The sequence below is a fragment of the Mustelus asterias genome, chromosome 9 (genome assembly GCF_964213995.1).
Source record: "Mustelus asterias chromosome 9, sMusAst1.hap1.1, whole genome shotgun sequence".
Classification (NCBI taxonomy): Eukaryota; Metazoa; Chordata; class Chondrichthyes; order Carcharhiniformes; family Triakidae; genus Mustelus; species Mustelus asterias.
Window position 1 is genome coordinate 27,239,274 of NC_135809.1, and position 16,462 is coordinate 27,255,735.

General features: G+C 43.0%; 1 protein-coding gene across 1 annotated transcript in view; it reads right to left on the reverse strand.

Annotated features, from left to right (window-relative positions):
* Positions 1–10,196: 10,196 nt before the first annotated feature.
* cftr (CF transmembrane conductance regulator) overlaps positions 10,197–16,462 on the reverse strand; it is a 129,772-nt gene continuing 123,506 nt past the window's right edge. The window contains exons 25-27 of the mRNA XM_078219865.1: positions 12,545–12,717; positions 12,012–12,117; positions 10,197–10,828 (exon numbers count right to left, since the gene is read on the reverse strand). Coding sequence (XP_078075991.1) covers positions 10,622–10,828; positions 12,012–12,117; positions 12,545–12,717 — 486 coding nt within the window. The 3' untranslated portion in view covers positions 10,197–10,621. The remainder of the gene's footprint in view (positions 10,829–12,011; positions 12,118–12,544; positions 12,718–16,462) is intronic.

The following is a 16,462-nucleotide window of genomic DNA, read 5'->3' on the forward strand; positions in this document are numbered from 1 at the left end:
CACCCAGCTTTGGTGGAAGGGTCTGCAGCTCAGTGTGTGAATAGGTGGTAGCTAGGAACCCTTTTTGCATTTTTTAAAAATGGATGTGCGCTTGAGGTGCCATAATCTATAGGGCTATGGAGCAAGAGCTGGAAGGTGGGGCTGGATTTCTTTTTTACAGCCGCACACACATTAAAACTTGAAGAACTGAGACTCCACATTTGTAATAATTAATTTTGGTGCTGGACAGGTTTGGCAATAACTAATTTAATAAGAAATTCTTTCCAGGCTTAATTTAAAATGTGTAACCTACAAATGGGTCCCAAACATGATCATTTCTTCACATCAGACCAGTTACAATGTTCTGAGGTGAATTTGGTTTATATGCAATACAATTCAGCAAAGAAAAAAAACAGGGAGAAAGATAAATATTGAGATTGAGGGACGGAGGAAAAAGATTTGGGGAGGAAGACACAATGCAAACTCCCTATTCTTCCACATTCCCAAATGTTCTCCATAAGACAGGAGCAGAAGTAGGCCATTCAGCCCATCTTCACTACAGGTGTTAGATCATTAGTCCATTGCACTTTTCATACAATCCAAAACCAGTCTCCCTCAAAACCATGCTTTCCGTCTCACTTCGGAAAATTGATTACAAAATCTAGGCTGACACTCCAGTGCAGTACTAAAGGAATGCTACATTGCCAGAAGTGCTGTCTTTCAGATAGGACATTAAAGTGAGGCTCCATTTCCCTCCCAGTTGGATGTAAAAGATCCCATAGCACTATTTCAAAGAATAGCAAAGGAATTATCATGTCCTGGCCAATATTTTTGTCTAGTCTTAATCACATTGCTGTTTGTGAAGGTCTGCTGTGGGGGAGTCAGTTAGCTCAGTTGGCTGGATGGCGGGCTCATGATGCAGAGTGATGCCAACAGCGCAGGTTCAATTCCTGTACCGACTGAGGTTATTCATGAAGGCCCCGCCTCAACTTTGCTCTTCGCCTGAGGTGTGGTGATCCTCAGGTTAAATCATCACCAGTCAGCTCTCCCCTTTGAGCCGATGATCATCTGAGACTATGGCACGTTTATCTGTGCTCAAATTGGCTATAATTCTACCAATATTACAACAACTAAACACCAAAAGTACTTCAGTGCCAGGAAGGTGTATTGAGTCATGCTGCATTGAGTGAAAGATGCTATGTGAGTGCTTTTATCATCTGATGAGTCTTTTATCATCTGCCAACACTCTCCCATCACCTCTCCCCTCAAGTGCCCAAATTTGTTGGACCTCTCGCTACTTTGCTCCATTTAGTGTTTTGTGTGCAAGTGATTTTATGTGGTCTCCTCTACATTAGTCTTTCATTCCAAAATATGGCTCATGCTGCTCCTGGCATGTTCTACAATACCCTCCAATAAGCCACAATTGATTTTCTCGATTGATAGTGATTAGTAGTGGAAATCTGGAACATTGTCTCGCAAAATACTGCACGTTTGAACTTAAAATTTCATGACCAAATGATCTTTGTTAAAGATTTCAAGGACACATAAACCGTTATTAGATTGAATTGTGCAACAGGATCAAGGGGCTTACAGCTGTTCCTAATTCTTAAATTGCTGTTCAAAACTTGGAACATTAAGAAGTCTCACAACACTGGGTAAAAGTCCAACAGGTTTATTTGGAATCACAATATGCGCGATCTTCTTGGAGATCCTCTCCACTTAGAGCAGGCGATTTGCGGTGTTGACACCACAAACTTGGAACATGTTTGAGAACCAATTTAGTGTCAGGAAAGTGAAACGAATATTGCAAGAATGCACAATTATTTAAAGTTTTAAGTTTATTTATTAGTGTCACAAGTAGGCTTACATTAACGCTACAATGAAGCTACTGTGAAAATCCCCTGGTCGAGATACTCCGGCGCCTGTTCGGGTACACTGAGGGAGAATTTGGCATAGCCAATCACCTGACCAGCACGTCTTTCAGACTGTGGGAGGAAACTGGAGCACCTGGAGGAAACGCATGCAGACACCAGGAGAATGTGCAAACTCCACTCTGACAATGACCCAAGCTGGGAATTGAACCCAGGTCCCTGACGCTGTGAGGCAGCAGTGCTAACCACCGTGCCACCCAACTGTTGAATTTTACCCATTCACTTTCACCACTCTTGGCCATTTTCTAAAATTCTACTGTTGAAAATAGAAATTGCGTTTTTCTAATGTTTTCCTGTAATTCTTACAAGCACTTCAAAAAAACTCGTTAATGATATTAACCACAGGGAGTGGCTCAAGAGTAGCAAAAACACATTAAAATTTTTAAGAAATTAAAAATCAAATCAGAATGTTTTGCACCCAAGGGCAATTCAGTTTTAGGGTAAGCTACAAGGGAAAATATTTCAAGCAGACAGTGGAAATCAAATGAAAGTAATCAGATGCATTTCTGGAGAAGGAATAGACTTGAGATGTATGCAAAGTCAGAAAATATTTTCTAATTGGTCATTTGTTCTTAATTGCTTTTCCAAAAAACTGCCATGTACACAATAATAATCTGTCTCAGCATCAGCCTCATCTTGCCTCTGTACGTGCATATCAAACATACAACTATACTCCATTAAACTAGCTGAACATTTTGATGTGCCTCATTAAAATCGCTATGCTGAAATTTGGTATCAGCTAAATACAAAAAAGTTGATGTTTAATTATAGAAATCTTTGGAACAACATCTTTTTATAATGCATAAAATGACAAGGAAGTGGCTTTAGTATGCATTGTATGTAATCCAAGAACAGGGCTTAAATCCTTCCAGCAATTCAGCAGTGTCAACTTTCCGTGGCAGCAATCTTACTTCAAATTTAAAGTTCTTGAGTTCAAGATCTATTCTGGAGTCTTGGTAACAATCTTGGCTGACATTTCAGTATATTACTGATGGAACCAGAGGTGCCATCTTTCAAGCGAGGCATTAAACTGAAGCCCCATCTGCTATCTCTGATAGATGGAGCTATTCAAAGAGCAGGGGAATTCTCCTAGGACTGTGGCCAAAATCTATCCCTCAACCGACACACTAATACGGGTTATTTGGGCATTATCTCATTGCTGCTTTTGGAACCTTCTGTGTTATGGGAATTTCACAGTTATTTGACTAGAGTGTACCTCACTCCTCGTAACTGACCAAACCAAACTCAGAGTTCAAGTTCTAGCCGGCGGGGGGGTGGCGATTCTCCCAAAAATGTTCTAAGTGCTGAATTCGCGGGAAACTGGTGTAAATCATGATTGTTCTTTCAGTGGGAGTTCAGACTCGAATCTCCCACACTCTGTGCAATGCAGAGGTCACAATTGTAAATAGCTTTAAAAGCTCAGGGAGTGGGGCCAATTCACACCGGAGTTTGACAGTTCCGGAACTCTGCAAATGCACAGCCTACAGTTTGCTGGCCTGCTCGAGACCCCACAGTGCTGCCCCTGCACCCCACCCCCAAGGCTCGTTCACGGGCCCCACGACCAGCCCCGACCTACCCCCCCGTCCCAGACCACTCGATCTCCAGCCCCCCCCCCCCAAACAGTGATGATTTCCACCCCCCTCCTGAAGAGCCCTCCCCCCCTGCAGACACCCCACCCATGGGAGGCAAACCCCCCCGGGAGGCAAACCCTCTCCTGGGAGTCAGACCCCCCACCCCTGCAGATCATCACCATGGGAGGCAGAACACCTCTCCCAGCCCGCCCCGATCACTGGCCTCCCTCCAGCCCCATCTGATCCCCATGCAGAGTGGCAATGGGGACCCCCCACCCCCACTGATCGCCTCTAGGTCCTGCCCCCAGATGGCCCTATCCACAGACCCCACCCTCCCTTAGCAGTGTCCCCTAGGCCCTGCCCTAGGCCTGGTGGGCCTAGGTGCTCCCTGGGCATGGTCACTTTGCCCCTTGGTCAGTGCTCGGGGCACAGGCTGGCACTGTCCAGGTGCCCATGCCCAGGCGACACCACCTTCCCATTGCCTGATCTCCTGGGGGGCCCCATTAGCCCTCCTTCACTCGAGCGGGGTCTCCCGCTAGTCCGCCAAAAATCGGGAGCTACTCTAAACCCCGCCGGAGTGAAATTGTACTGGTGGGGTGGGAGATGCTATCGGGCCCGGAGACTTCAGTCCCAGGCCCGATAATCACATTTAAATGACATTAAACTAAGATTGAAATAACTTACTTGCTGTTCCCGCCGGCTTCCAGTGTGGTCCCGACCGCACCAGATATCCGTCACTGGGAGATGTGCGCGCGTCGGGAACACTTGCGCGAATCCCGCAAATCAGAGCACACACGATTCCCCCGGCCTGACCCGCCAAACATTTAACGGGTCGGGATGGGACAATCGCAGCCTAGATCATTATCAGAGCTATAGCAAGGAAGTCAGCTTTACATTGGGGCCCACAGACTCCCTGAACAAGGAAATACAATGGCAATTATACTCTGTGGCTCAACTACAAGCAATTATCATCTACCAGTCAAAGGTGTACATTTGAATAGAAGTTAACTATATCCACTCACAACTAACAATTGGGATTGCATAATATATAACATAAGTGTATAGTTGTCCAATTACAACTTGTGCAAGTCTACCTAATTATAATATCACCAAGCACGTATTTTGTTCTATTTATCTATTATCTTCCAGACATTGTTATGATAGCTATATTTCTAACCAGTGGTATATCAACCCCTCATGTCCTCGCATGTTCATTGTCCCTTGTCAGAACAAATACCATCAAACTGCAGCTGTGCATAATTCAGTGGAGGCCTTGCATGTATGTTGTGTGACTGAGGCCTTCCTTGGAACTGCAGGTTTTATGGTCCTTGACTCTTAATTGCTTTAAGCAAGACCTGTGGTTTTCCCTGTGTGACTGAGTTTAGCAGCTGGCAGCTTATGCAATTTTTAAAGTTGTGCGATTATTAACCCTTTCATTCTGTATTCAGATTGGCTGCAGTGTTTCTTTAAGACTCTATCATTGACCATGTCATTAGTTACAAAATGCTTTGGGGTGTTGTGTGGTTATGAAAAGCACCAAATACAAAGTCCTTCCTTCCATCCTCTTCAGCTTTATATTGGTTAAAACAACTCACAGAAAAAGACTCTTATTTTTTCTTATTTTACCATTTTGATTCTAAGTGCTTGACTTGAAACTGGGAGTGTTTCAGATCTGACCTTTAGACCCGTTCTGAGGCGCTCCCATACGCACTCTGCCTGCAAAAATATCAGCGATTCCGAATCACGCTGCAGAAGCCTGTGGGTGGGACTTAATGCGCCTGAACCCCTGCAGCTCCGATTGGCACCTCCAACTGCGCATGCGCAGAAAAAAATGATAGAATGCGGCTCCCCTGCCACATTGCTCCTGGGCTGGATAATGCCTCCCCCTGACCCCCATAGACATTGCCCCACCCCCACAACGTTACTGACCCTCTTATCCCTCACCACCTCCCACCCAGACCGATCGTGGCCTCCCCCTTCCCTCCCTTCCCCCCACTGATCTCAGACAGAGTGGCAGCGGTCGCCCCGCCCCACCAGTCTCAAGCAGAGAGCCGTTGAATGCTCGGCACTTACCTCCTCACTAACTGAAGCACCCAAATCAGACTTTTGTGAAGCATGTCTACTTTGTGCCAATTCTGGATGGGTGAACGCGGTGGTAAAGGGGGAAGTGCTGGTAAAGTCGGACGTGCAGCCCATTAAGTCAATTTAAATGCATGCAAATACATTTAAATGGCTGTCGCACCCGTTTCAGGCGCAGTCCTGATCGTGGCCACTTTCAGGCCTTGTTAAAGGAGGAACTGGTGCAGAGTCGGGCACGGATCACGCTACTTGCCTCACGTCCGACTTAACCAAGTTTTCACTCCTGAAAATGGGCGCAACGCAATGGTAAAATCAGGTCTCCTAAGGCTGGGATTTCTTGCTCCCATTCATGTTGGGTGGATTCAGCAACAGGACCAGAAAATATTGTGAGAATTGCACAGTTGCATTTTACGTCAGCGTAAACACATGATTGTCCCCTCCCCCATCAATGCTGGGGTGCAGAACATCGGGAACATTATTTGAATATATTAGCATTTCATCACTTCCCTATGTCAGAATCACCTTCCCATCAAAAATTCCATCCATGGCAGCAGGACAACTGGTTTTTCAAGGTGTGCACCTGGCAAGTAGACCTCCCAGGTGAGTGAAGAGCTCGGGGGATAAATGGCCATGCCCAGGTACTATGGTGCCAGGGTAGTGCTGGCTCCTGGGGGTAGGTGTGTCAGGGAGGGTTCTGGAGTGAACTGCTCTGTGAGGGAGATATCCCAGAGGACTGGAGAATAGCCAGTGTTGTTCCTTTGTCTAAAAAGGGCAACAGGGATAATCCGGGAAGGCCAGTGAGCCTTAAGTCAGTGGTAGGGAAATTATTGGAGAAGATTCTTCAGGACAGGATTTACTCACAGTTGGAAAAATATGGTCTTATTAGCAATAGGAAGCAATGGCTTTATGCGGGGGAGTTTGTCTCACAAACTTGTTTGAGTCTTTTGTGGAAGTGACAAAGATGATTGATAAGGGCAGGACAATAGTTGTTGTCTACATGGATGTTAGCAGGGCCTTTGACAAGGTCCCTCATGGCAGGCTGAAATCACATGGCTTGGTCATAGAAGAGAGAGTAGCATTGGAAGGGTGTTTTTCTGACTGGAGATCTGTGATCAGTGGTGTTCTGCAGGGATCGCTGCTGGGACCCCTGTTGTTTGTAATATATATAAATGATTCGGAGGAGAATGTAGGTGATATGATGACAAAGATTGTGGATGACACAAAGATTGGGGAGCTGCGGATAGCAAGGAGGATGAACAGAGGATACAGCAGGATATACATAGGCTGGAGACTTGACAGTGAAATGTCAGATGGAATTTAATCTGGACAAATGCAAGGTGATGCATCTTGGAAAGTCTAATACAGGAGGGAAGTATAGAGTAAGTAGCAGAACCCTTAGAAGCATTAACATACAGAGGGATCTAGGCATACAGGCCCACAGTTCCCTGAGAGTGGCAACACAAGTGGTCAAAAGGCATATGGCATTCTAGCCCTCATCGGTCGGGCCATAGAGTATAAAAATTGGCCACATTTGGAATATTGCATACAGTTCTGGTTGTCACACCACCAGTAGGATGTGGAGGCTTTGAAAGGTTACAGAAAGAGTTGACCAAGATGTTGCTTGGTTTTGAGGGTATTAGCTATATGAGGAGAGATTGGACAAACTTGGTTTGTTTTGACTTGAATGTTGGGGGCTGAGGGGCGATCTGATAGAAGTTTACAAAATTTATGAGGCATGGCTAGAATAGATGGTCGGAGTCTTTTTCCCAGGATAGAAATATCAATTACTAGGGGATGTAGGTTTAAGGTAAAAGAGAGAAAGTTTAAAGGAGATGTGAGGAGCAAGTTTTTTTACACAGAGGAAGGTAAGTGCCTGGAATGCCAGAGAAGGTGGTAGAAGCAGATGCGATAGAAATGTTTGAGGCATCTTGACAGATTCACAAGTAGGTAAGAAATAGAGGGATATGGACTGCATAGAGGCAAAAGGTTTTTGGTTTATCTTTTCTATTAATTCATGGACATGGATGGCGCTGGCTGGCCAGCATTTTTTGCCCATCCCTAGTTGCCCTTGGAGTACAGTTGAGAGTCAACTACATTGCTGTGGCTCTGGAGTCACACGCAGGCCAGACCGGGGAGTGACGGCACATTTCCTGCCATAAAGGACATTAGTAAATCTTTAGAAAGGCATCATGTGTCAGCGCAGGCTTGGTGGGCTGAAGGGCCTGTTCCTGTGCTGTACTATTCTTCATTCTTTGTTCTCACTGCACTGGGGTAGCCTTTAAAATGGCATTCCAATCCTTAACTGTTTAAGTTGCTGGCAGGACGGATGAATCAGAGAGTGTCCACCAGTGATACGTCACGGGATCCAATTGTTGAACGTTCTTCTTTCGAAGTCCTGGACTATATGGTGGAGAAACCCGCCATTGTTGTTGGTAACATCAACACCGCTTTTCCCACCCGCCATTGGCCTTTGCTGACTTCCAGAGAAATCTCACCCCAGATGCTTTGTTCTTGCATTTCCTTCATATTAAAGACTGACAATCTATTTTGAAGTGAACAATTTGTACTCATTCTATGAAAGAATTAGCTTTATAAATAACAATATAATGTTCAGTTTTTACATTATTCACGACACAAACATTGACCAAGTGGCTAATGTAGTACCCAAATTTAAAAAGAGCTGCATAACTAACCTGTGAATTACAGGCCTGTTGACTTACTATCTATCGTAGGAAAAAAATGTGAATCTTTAATTAAAGATCGAGATATAGTTAAAAGCAGGCAGCACTGATTACGTGAGTTGAGTAAAAGTTATGTTTCCAGTCTATTTTTCCTCAAAATTGTCTCGATCTGGATATTTGTAAGTATTTGGTGTAACAAGAGTTTTCCCATGTACAGTATGGGCGGCACGGTGGCACAGTGGTTAGCACTGTTGCCTCACAACGCCAGGCACCTGGGTTCGATTCCCGGCTTGGGTCACTTTCTGTGCGGAGTCTGCACATTCTCCCATGTCTGCGTAGGTTTCCTCCGGATGCTCCGGTTTCCTCCCCCAGTCCGAAGAACATCCAGATTAGGTGCATTGGCCATGCTAAATTCTCCCTCAGTGTACCCGAACAGGCGCCGGAGTGTGGCAATTAGGGGATTTTCACAGTAATTTCATTGCAGCGTTAATGTAGGCTTACTTGTGACAATAAATAAACTTTATGAGGGATGAGAATCAGCTATGATTTGTACAATTACTCCAGAGTTAAAATGAAATAGATCACGAAGCCGAGGTGTTATTGAAACATTTTTATTTCACACAGAATTTTTGTTTCACATAAAACATCGACATCTCTTCAAAGTGATTAATGTTCTCAACATCCACTAATTACTTAGACATGAGTCTTGTAGAATGCGACGTACAAGGACAAGTCATTTTGAACAAAACTAATGTCTATTTACTTGCTCCTAACATATTTGCATTAAACCAAATCTGTAGGCAGTTCTAAGTTTAATTATAGAATTGAAAAGCAAATTATTCTTTGCATTATAATAGTTTACAATACTATACAAATTGGAATGGTAATTTTATGTGGAGAATTCCTAGCTTTAAGAAACCGCGAGTTATTTTTAAAACATTGATTGAAGTCATATAAAAAGTATACATTTGTTTACAGTGCAACAGATTGTCTTTCTTTTAAAATACTGAACACAACAACGTTATTACTGTTCGAAGGTAAAGTAATAATAAAAACTATTGCTGTTTAAGGTTAGGCTAGAACTGTGAAAAAAATTTTGTATTAAATAAGAGGAGACATTTTCCCAACAAGAGTCTTTCGTCTCCCATGTGGAAATCGGTGTCTTGTTACACAGCCACCATCTCAGTGTGTGGCATATCACATTCTCCTGACAGCTGTAAAAATGGGAGAATGAATAGCCATTACTCCATTTTAATTTGAGTAAAATAGGTAAATATTTTCCACCATAAACAGTTCCAGCAAGCCCTACCACCCAAAGGAACAAAGAAAACGGGCGTGTGGGAATGCCACCTTCTCCAAGTCGCACAGCTCTACGACTTGGAAGTATAACTGTTTCTTTATGGTTGCTAGATCAAAATCCTGTAACATCAGATCAAACAGCATGTGGGTGCACCTTCACCCTATGGATTGCAGCCATTCAAGAAGAGGACTCGCCATCGTTTTAGAGGACAATTAGCGATGGGCAATAAACGCTGGACTTACTGATAATATCCACAAACCAAGAACAAATCTTCTAATAAGTTCTACAAAACTAGATATATTGTAAAATTTAAGTTGCTATGCCCTTCTGGAAGAGGGTTGACTGACTATAAAATACTCTATATTAAACATTGAATAAATATAAAATTGTACTCGTATTTCATACTGATGCAAAATGCTACCAGAGCCCCGGCAGAGATAATAATTTGGAATAAATGTTCTAAAGTACAAAGTTATCTCAAGCCTTCTACACACTTCTTTCTGAATTACAGTTTAAGTACAACAACAAGAAGAACAACTTTACAATGCATCCCCTCCTTTGCAAAACATTTGGATCCTTCTCCTGCATTGTTATGTGGAGGGGCGCACAAATGGATATCATGATACACCATGGCCAAATACTGTATGTGAGGCAAAGACTCTTAGTTTGGTGCCAACAGTGACCATTCCCGCTGTTTTAAATCCACTATGACCATTAACAAGAGGTGTCATCACACTGACAAAAACTCCTGTACTGACAGCAATGGAAGAGAAACCCTTAATTCTAAAAGAACTTTGCCGAACCAATAGAGGTTTGTTGAACTGTTTCCCTACATTAGGTTCCATGTGCAGTCATCCAATATATAATGTGGATTAACTTCAATCCAGATATGTAATTACATGCTTGACTCCAGAATACTTGAAGGTTGGATGAAAGCCTTGATCAGGGTACCTTTATTTAGCTAGCAGTTTCTACGAGTAATGAAGAGCTCTGTGCTGTAGGTGTAGCTGTCACAGTTCTCTTTTGGGAACTGCTTTTCGTATCCTCATGAGTATTTTGTGCGTTTTGCTCTTTGTAACATTATAACCTTGTTTCTTGGAGGTCTTCCTCAGCCTCCTCCTGTAAGGCACTTATTTTTGGCCGTGTTTTCCTTTTGCTCGAGTTCCTTCTGTGAGCGGTAAATAGCTTGGCACGATCCAAATGTCCAAAAACTTGTTTGAAAAGGCTTGCTTCAGTTAAAAGTTTCTGCAGAGCATCAAACTGTTTAACTGAACATCCTTCAATTACCTAAAATGAAATTTAACATATTATCAACTGTTACAGTGATAGAGGTCCATACAGGTCAGCTTCAATTAGATTTAATTCTGGTTTGAATCAATTAGTGTAAAGTCTAAGATAATATTTTACTAACAATACTCCCAATTGATTGCTTTTACCAAGAACTGTGAAAATCTGTTGTCAAACAAGGATACAAACTGCATCTGGAACAGCAGAGTGAAGAGCTCTCAGCATTTTTATCACAGGATTCGTTTAAAATAAATTATTTATTTTATCTAAAACAACATTATTTGGAAATATATCATAAAATGATCACAAAAAGTGGGTCATTGAGAAGTGGTTCTCTTGTGGCATAACAGTTAACTTATGAATTGGACATACAGGGACAAACAGGTGGCACTGTGGCAGAGTGGTCAGCACTGCTGCCTCACAGCGCCAGAGACCCGGGTTTGATTCCTTGCTTGGGTCACTGTCTGGGTGGAGTTTGCACATTCTCACCGTGCTTGCGTGGGTTTCCTCCGGGTGCTCCGGTTTCCTCCCACAGTCCGAAAGACATGCTGGTTAGGTGGATTGGCCATGCTAAATTCTCCCTCAGTGTACCCGAACAGACGCCGGAGTGTGGCGACTAGGGGATTTTCATAGTAACTTCATTGCAGTGTTAATGTAAACCTACTTGTGACACTAATAAAATTAAACTTAAACTTTAAACTACAACCGCTCTAGAAGACACAAAATTTAGATGATAATAAAAAATGTTGGTCTGGTAAGTAGATGAATGCATAAGTCTTTCAGGCGTATGTGCTGCATTCAATTTTATTTCCTGCCTTTGTCAGTGACCTGATGGATATCTGGGGTGATATCCTTCCCTTACAACCAAGGTCTAATAGGTGAGCCAAATCTTCCTGTTCCTGTCGAGCACTGCTCCACCTCCGCCTCAATACATACTGCACACCCTGGTTCAGGGAAAAATGTCCCCACTTAACCCCACTTTCTTGTTGGTCACCTTGATCCTTGACTCCCCCTACAGTTCAAGAATCTATCTCAGCCTTGAATTTATTCAATGACAGCCTCTAAAGCTCCCTGGGATCGTGAATTCACGAATCTCAGAGAAGAAATTCCTCCTCATTTTCATCTTAAATGAGCGACTCCTTATTCTGAAGCCAAGAGATAGAAGACAAACAGAAGAACGTACCAGAAATTGCTGGCAATCAAGGAGAGCTTCCACTCTGTGCTCTGAGAGTATAACAGTGCAGTTTGAAAATGTATGTTTAAGCGTTTTCCTTATGATTTGGAATGTTCTGTCAGAAAACAAAAACAGAAAAATTCAGATTGGAATTTGTCATTTTATATCTAAAGTATTATAAACCCATCTTTGCTGGTAGATCTTAACTAATCAATAAATCTCTGAACAACAATGGATTTGATATAAAATAATAGCTACACCCTTTGAGAATGATCGTTCTTCTATCAGTTCTATCCAGTAGCCAGCATGTGCTACAAATCAGTTAGCAACTACAAAATGAAACTGGAAATTATAACGGGACAAAATTATTTTCTGAATCAGTGAAACAACTCTGGTTTAACAGTTCTTAATATTTGAACTTCAAAATGAAGGCAATCCAAAAATTAGCAAACGGAATGCTTATCGTTTATCTGTTAGGAGTTCATCAGCTACTTGTAGTCATCATTGTTTCAATCTATTCACACTATGTAGCTCAAACTTACACAGGGTCCAGGTGAGCAGTAGGTTCATCCAGGAGGAGGATTTTGGCCTTGCTGAGAATGGATCGTGCCAAACACATGAGTTGTTTGTGGCCGTTGCTGAGAATGTAGCCGCCATCCACCAAAACAAAGTTAAGTTTATCTGGAAACTGCTCAATCATTGATTTCAAGCCAACCTGCAGTGATATAATTAGCATCAGTAAGCCAGTCTGTAGAACTTGTAAATAAGAATGTAAGAAACAGGAGGAGAAGTGGGCTCTTCGACCCCATGAGCCAGCTCCGCCATTCGATAAGATCATGGCCAATCTGATCTTGGTCTTAACCCCAATTTCTTGCTGTTCTCCTTAATCCTTGTCTCCCCCCTATCTCAGCCTTGAATTTATGCAATGACAGCTTCCATAGCTCTCTGTGATAGTGAATTCACAAATCTCAGAGAAGAAATTCCTCCTCATCTTCATCTTAAATGAGTGACTCCTTATTCTGAAACCAGTTCCAGAATCCTCCACGTGCATCTATCCTGCCAACCCCTCCCATATGCTTCAATAAGGTCACCTCTCATTCTTCTTCTGAGCTCCAATGAGTTCAACTTTTTCTTGTGAGACAACCCTTTTAACCCAGGAATCAGCCTAATGAAATCGCTCTGAACTGACTCCAGTGCAATTATCTTCCTCCTTAAATAAGGAGATCAAAACAAGAAGACAGTATTCTAGATGTGCTCTCATCAAAGCCCCCAATAATTATAGCAAGACTCCCCTACTTTTATACTCAGCCCACTTGTAATAAAAGCCAACATTCCATTTGTTTTCCTAATGATTTGCTATGTCTCTGCTTGCTAACATTTTGCATTTCTATTCTTCCTACCAAAGCTATAATCTCACATTTTCCCACATTATATTCTGTTGCCAGATATTTTCCCATTCAATTCACCTCCCTATCCCTTTAAACACTCTGTGGCGAATTTTACCATCCTGTCCACCACGGGAATCGGAGCGGGTGAGGGACCATGGAAAGGTCCGTTGATCTCAGATGGGATTTTCCGGTTTCAGGGCGAGCAAGGCCGGAAAATCCCACCCTCTGTATCCTCCTCACAACTTGCTTTCCCACCTATTTTTGCATGGTCAGAAAATTTGGCTCCAATATACTCTGTCCCTTCATCCAAGTTGTAAATATGGATTGTACGCAGTTGAGGCCCCAGCACTGATCATGCACTAGTTACAGTTTGTCAACTGCAAATGGTTCATCTATCTCTTCTGTTTTCTGTTAGGTAACTAATCCTCTATCCAAACCTATTATAATACCCCAAATACCAAGGGTTCTTATCTTATGCAGTAACCTTTTTGTGGCGCCACATTGGTTTTAGAAAACACCTACTTTGGGACTCGGGTTCCCCTTTACCCACCCTCTTCATTATATCCTCAAATAACTCAAGTAAACTTGTCAAATACGATTCCCTTTCATAAAACCATGTTCATAGAAATCATAGAAACCCTACAGTACAGAAAGAGGCCATTCGGCCCATCGAGTCTGCACCGACCACAATCCCACCCAGGCCCTACCCCCATATCCCTACATATTTTACCCACTAATCCCTCTAATCTACGCATCCCAGGACACTAAGGGACAATTTTAACCTGGCCAATCAACCTAACCCGCACATCTTTGGACTGTGGGAGGAAACCGGAGCACCCGGAGGAAACCTACGCAGACACGAAGAGAATGTGCAAACTCCACACAGACAGTGACCCAAGCTGGGAATCGAACCCAGGTCCCTGGAGCTGTGAAGCAGCAGTGCTAACCACTGTGCCACCGTGCCGCCCTATGTTGACCCTGCTTGATTGTATTATTTATTTTTCCAAATGGCCTGCTACTTCCTTAATGATGGATACCAGCATTTTCCCAATGACGAATGTTTCCTGCTTTCCCCTCTTTCTTGAACAGGGCATCACATTTGCAGCTTTCTAATCCAGTGGGACCTTTCCAGAATCGAAGGATTACAATCAGTGGATCTAAACTCAGATTGCGAACTATGGTAGCTTTGTGCTACCAAAATCTGAATTCAACCTTTTATTTCAAAAAAGATTCATTTATATTTCGCTGTCCTCCCTGAACCTGCTGGTGAGCTATAGATTCCCCTCATGAGGATTATCTATATTTTCTCCCGTTTAGCCTCTGGATGTTTCTGTCTAACAATGTAACACAGTTGGAAAGAGAAACAATTGCAAACTTGAATGGAAAAAAAAGCTTGCGCTTTCACACATTTCTTGCCACGTTTGAGCTCCTTGCCAGAGTTAAGCTCAGCTCTGCTGCCACAATCAACGTCGATCACAGTTCTGCTCTCAAAAGCAGGTTGTAGTCTAATAATGGCCAAGTGCACCAGGTAAAATATTTTACACTGCATGCCACTATATTGCTCTACTATCAAGTTACTATGATTATTCTTTTGTTACTCATTTGTTTTGTTCCATTAGCACTCATACTAATGCGAGTCCCCTCTTATTGTAAGTCCCGATTTCTTTCTTTCCAATTTTGTACTCCCTTATCAATTGATCTCTGAAATGGCACCAATAATTAGCTACATGTGACATTTCATACACAACATTGAACCTACTTAAAATCTAATCAAAAGTATATACTTTTTGCAAGTGGCTTTTATTCTGAAAGAACTCTAATCTTATTCCCTGATAATGTCCCATCTTAATGTATAGGCATCAGAAAATAACAAGCTATGCTATGGGCGGAATTTTCCCATCCTGCCCGCCTTGGGAATCGTAGCGGGCGGGACACAGACAATGCAAAGGTCCGTTGACCTTGGGCGGGATTTGCCGGACTTGGGGCGAGCGTAGCTGGAAAATCCTGCCCTATTACTTCAAAAAAATTTTAATTCCACGATACTTTTCATCTGAAAACTGACATTCAAATCTATGATTTTGACAGTGTTTTGGATTTAACAGGCTGTTGCGATAAGCAAATATAATATTTACATGGAAATGCCTGTCATGAAAGGATTCATTATCCAGTGAGTTGCTTGACCACATGGGCCAAGGAAGTTTTGTGTTGGATCCTTGAGTTTGTGTTGCATGAGCAGAAAACATCAACTTGGTTTTATGAAAATGAAATCATGTTTGACAAATGTTGGCACATTGTTGGGTGGCACGGTGGCACAGTGGGTAGCACTGCTGCCTCACAGAGCCAGGGAACACAGGTTCGATTCAGGCTTCGGGTCACGGTCTGAGCAGAGTTTGCACATTCCCCCCGTGTCTGCGTGGGTTTCCTCCGGGTGCTCCAGTTTCCTCCCACAGTCCAAAGATGTGCAGGTTAGGTTGATTGGCCATGCTAAATTGACCGGAGTGGATTAGCAGGGTAAATATGTGGGGTTGCGGGGAATAGGGTCTGGGTGGGATTGTGGTCGGTGCAGACTCGATGGGCCGAATGGCCTCGTTCTGCGCTGTAGGGATGATAGGATTCCATGATTCTATTGTAGAGTTTTTGTGGGTGTCACAAGTAGAGAGATAAAAGGGAGCAGTGGGTGTCAGCAGGGGGATGCAATCGCCTAGTGGTATTATCGCTAGACTATTAATCCAGAAACTCAGCTAATGTTCTGGGGACCCGGGTTCGAATCCCGCCACAGCAGCTAGTGCAATTTGAATTCAATAAAAAATACTTGGAATTAAGAATCCACTGATGACCATGAAACCATTGTCAATTGTCAGAAAAACCCATCTGGTTCACTAACGTCCTTTAGGGAAGGAAATTTTTCCTCTGGCCGACACGTTACCCCAGAACCACAGCAATGTGGTTGACTCTCAATTGTTCTCGGGCAACAAAGGATTGGTAATAAATGCTGGCCAGCTAGCAATGCCCATGTCTCAGGAATAAATTTTAAAAATGTACTTGGATTTCCAAAAGGCATTCAATAAGGTG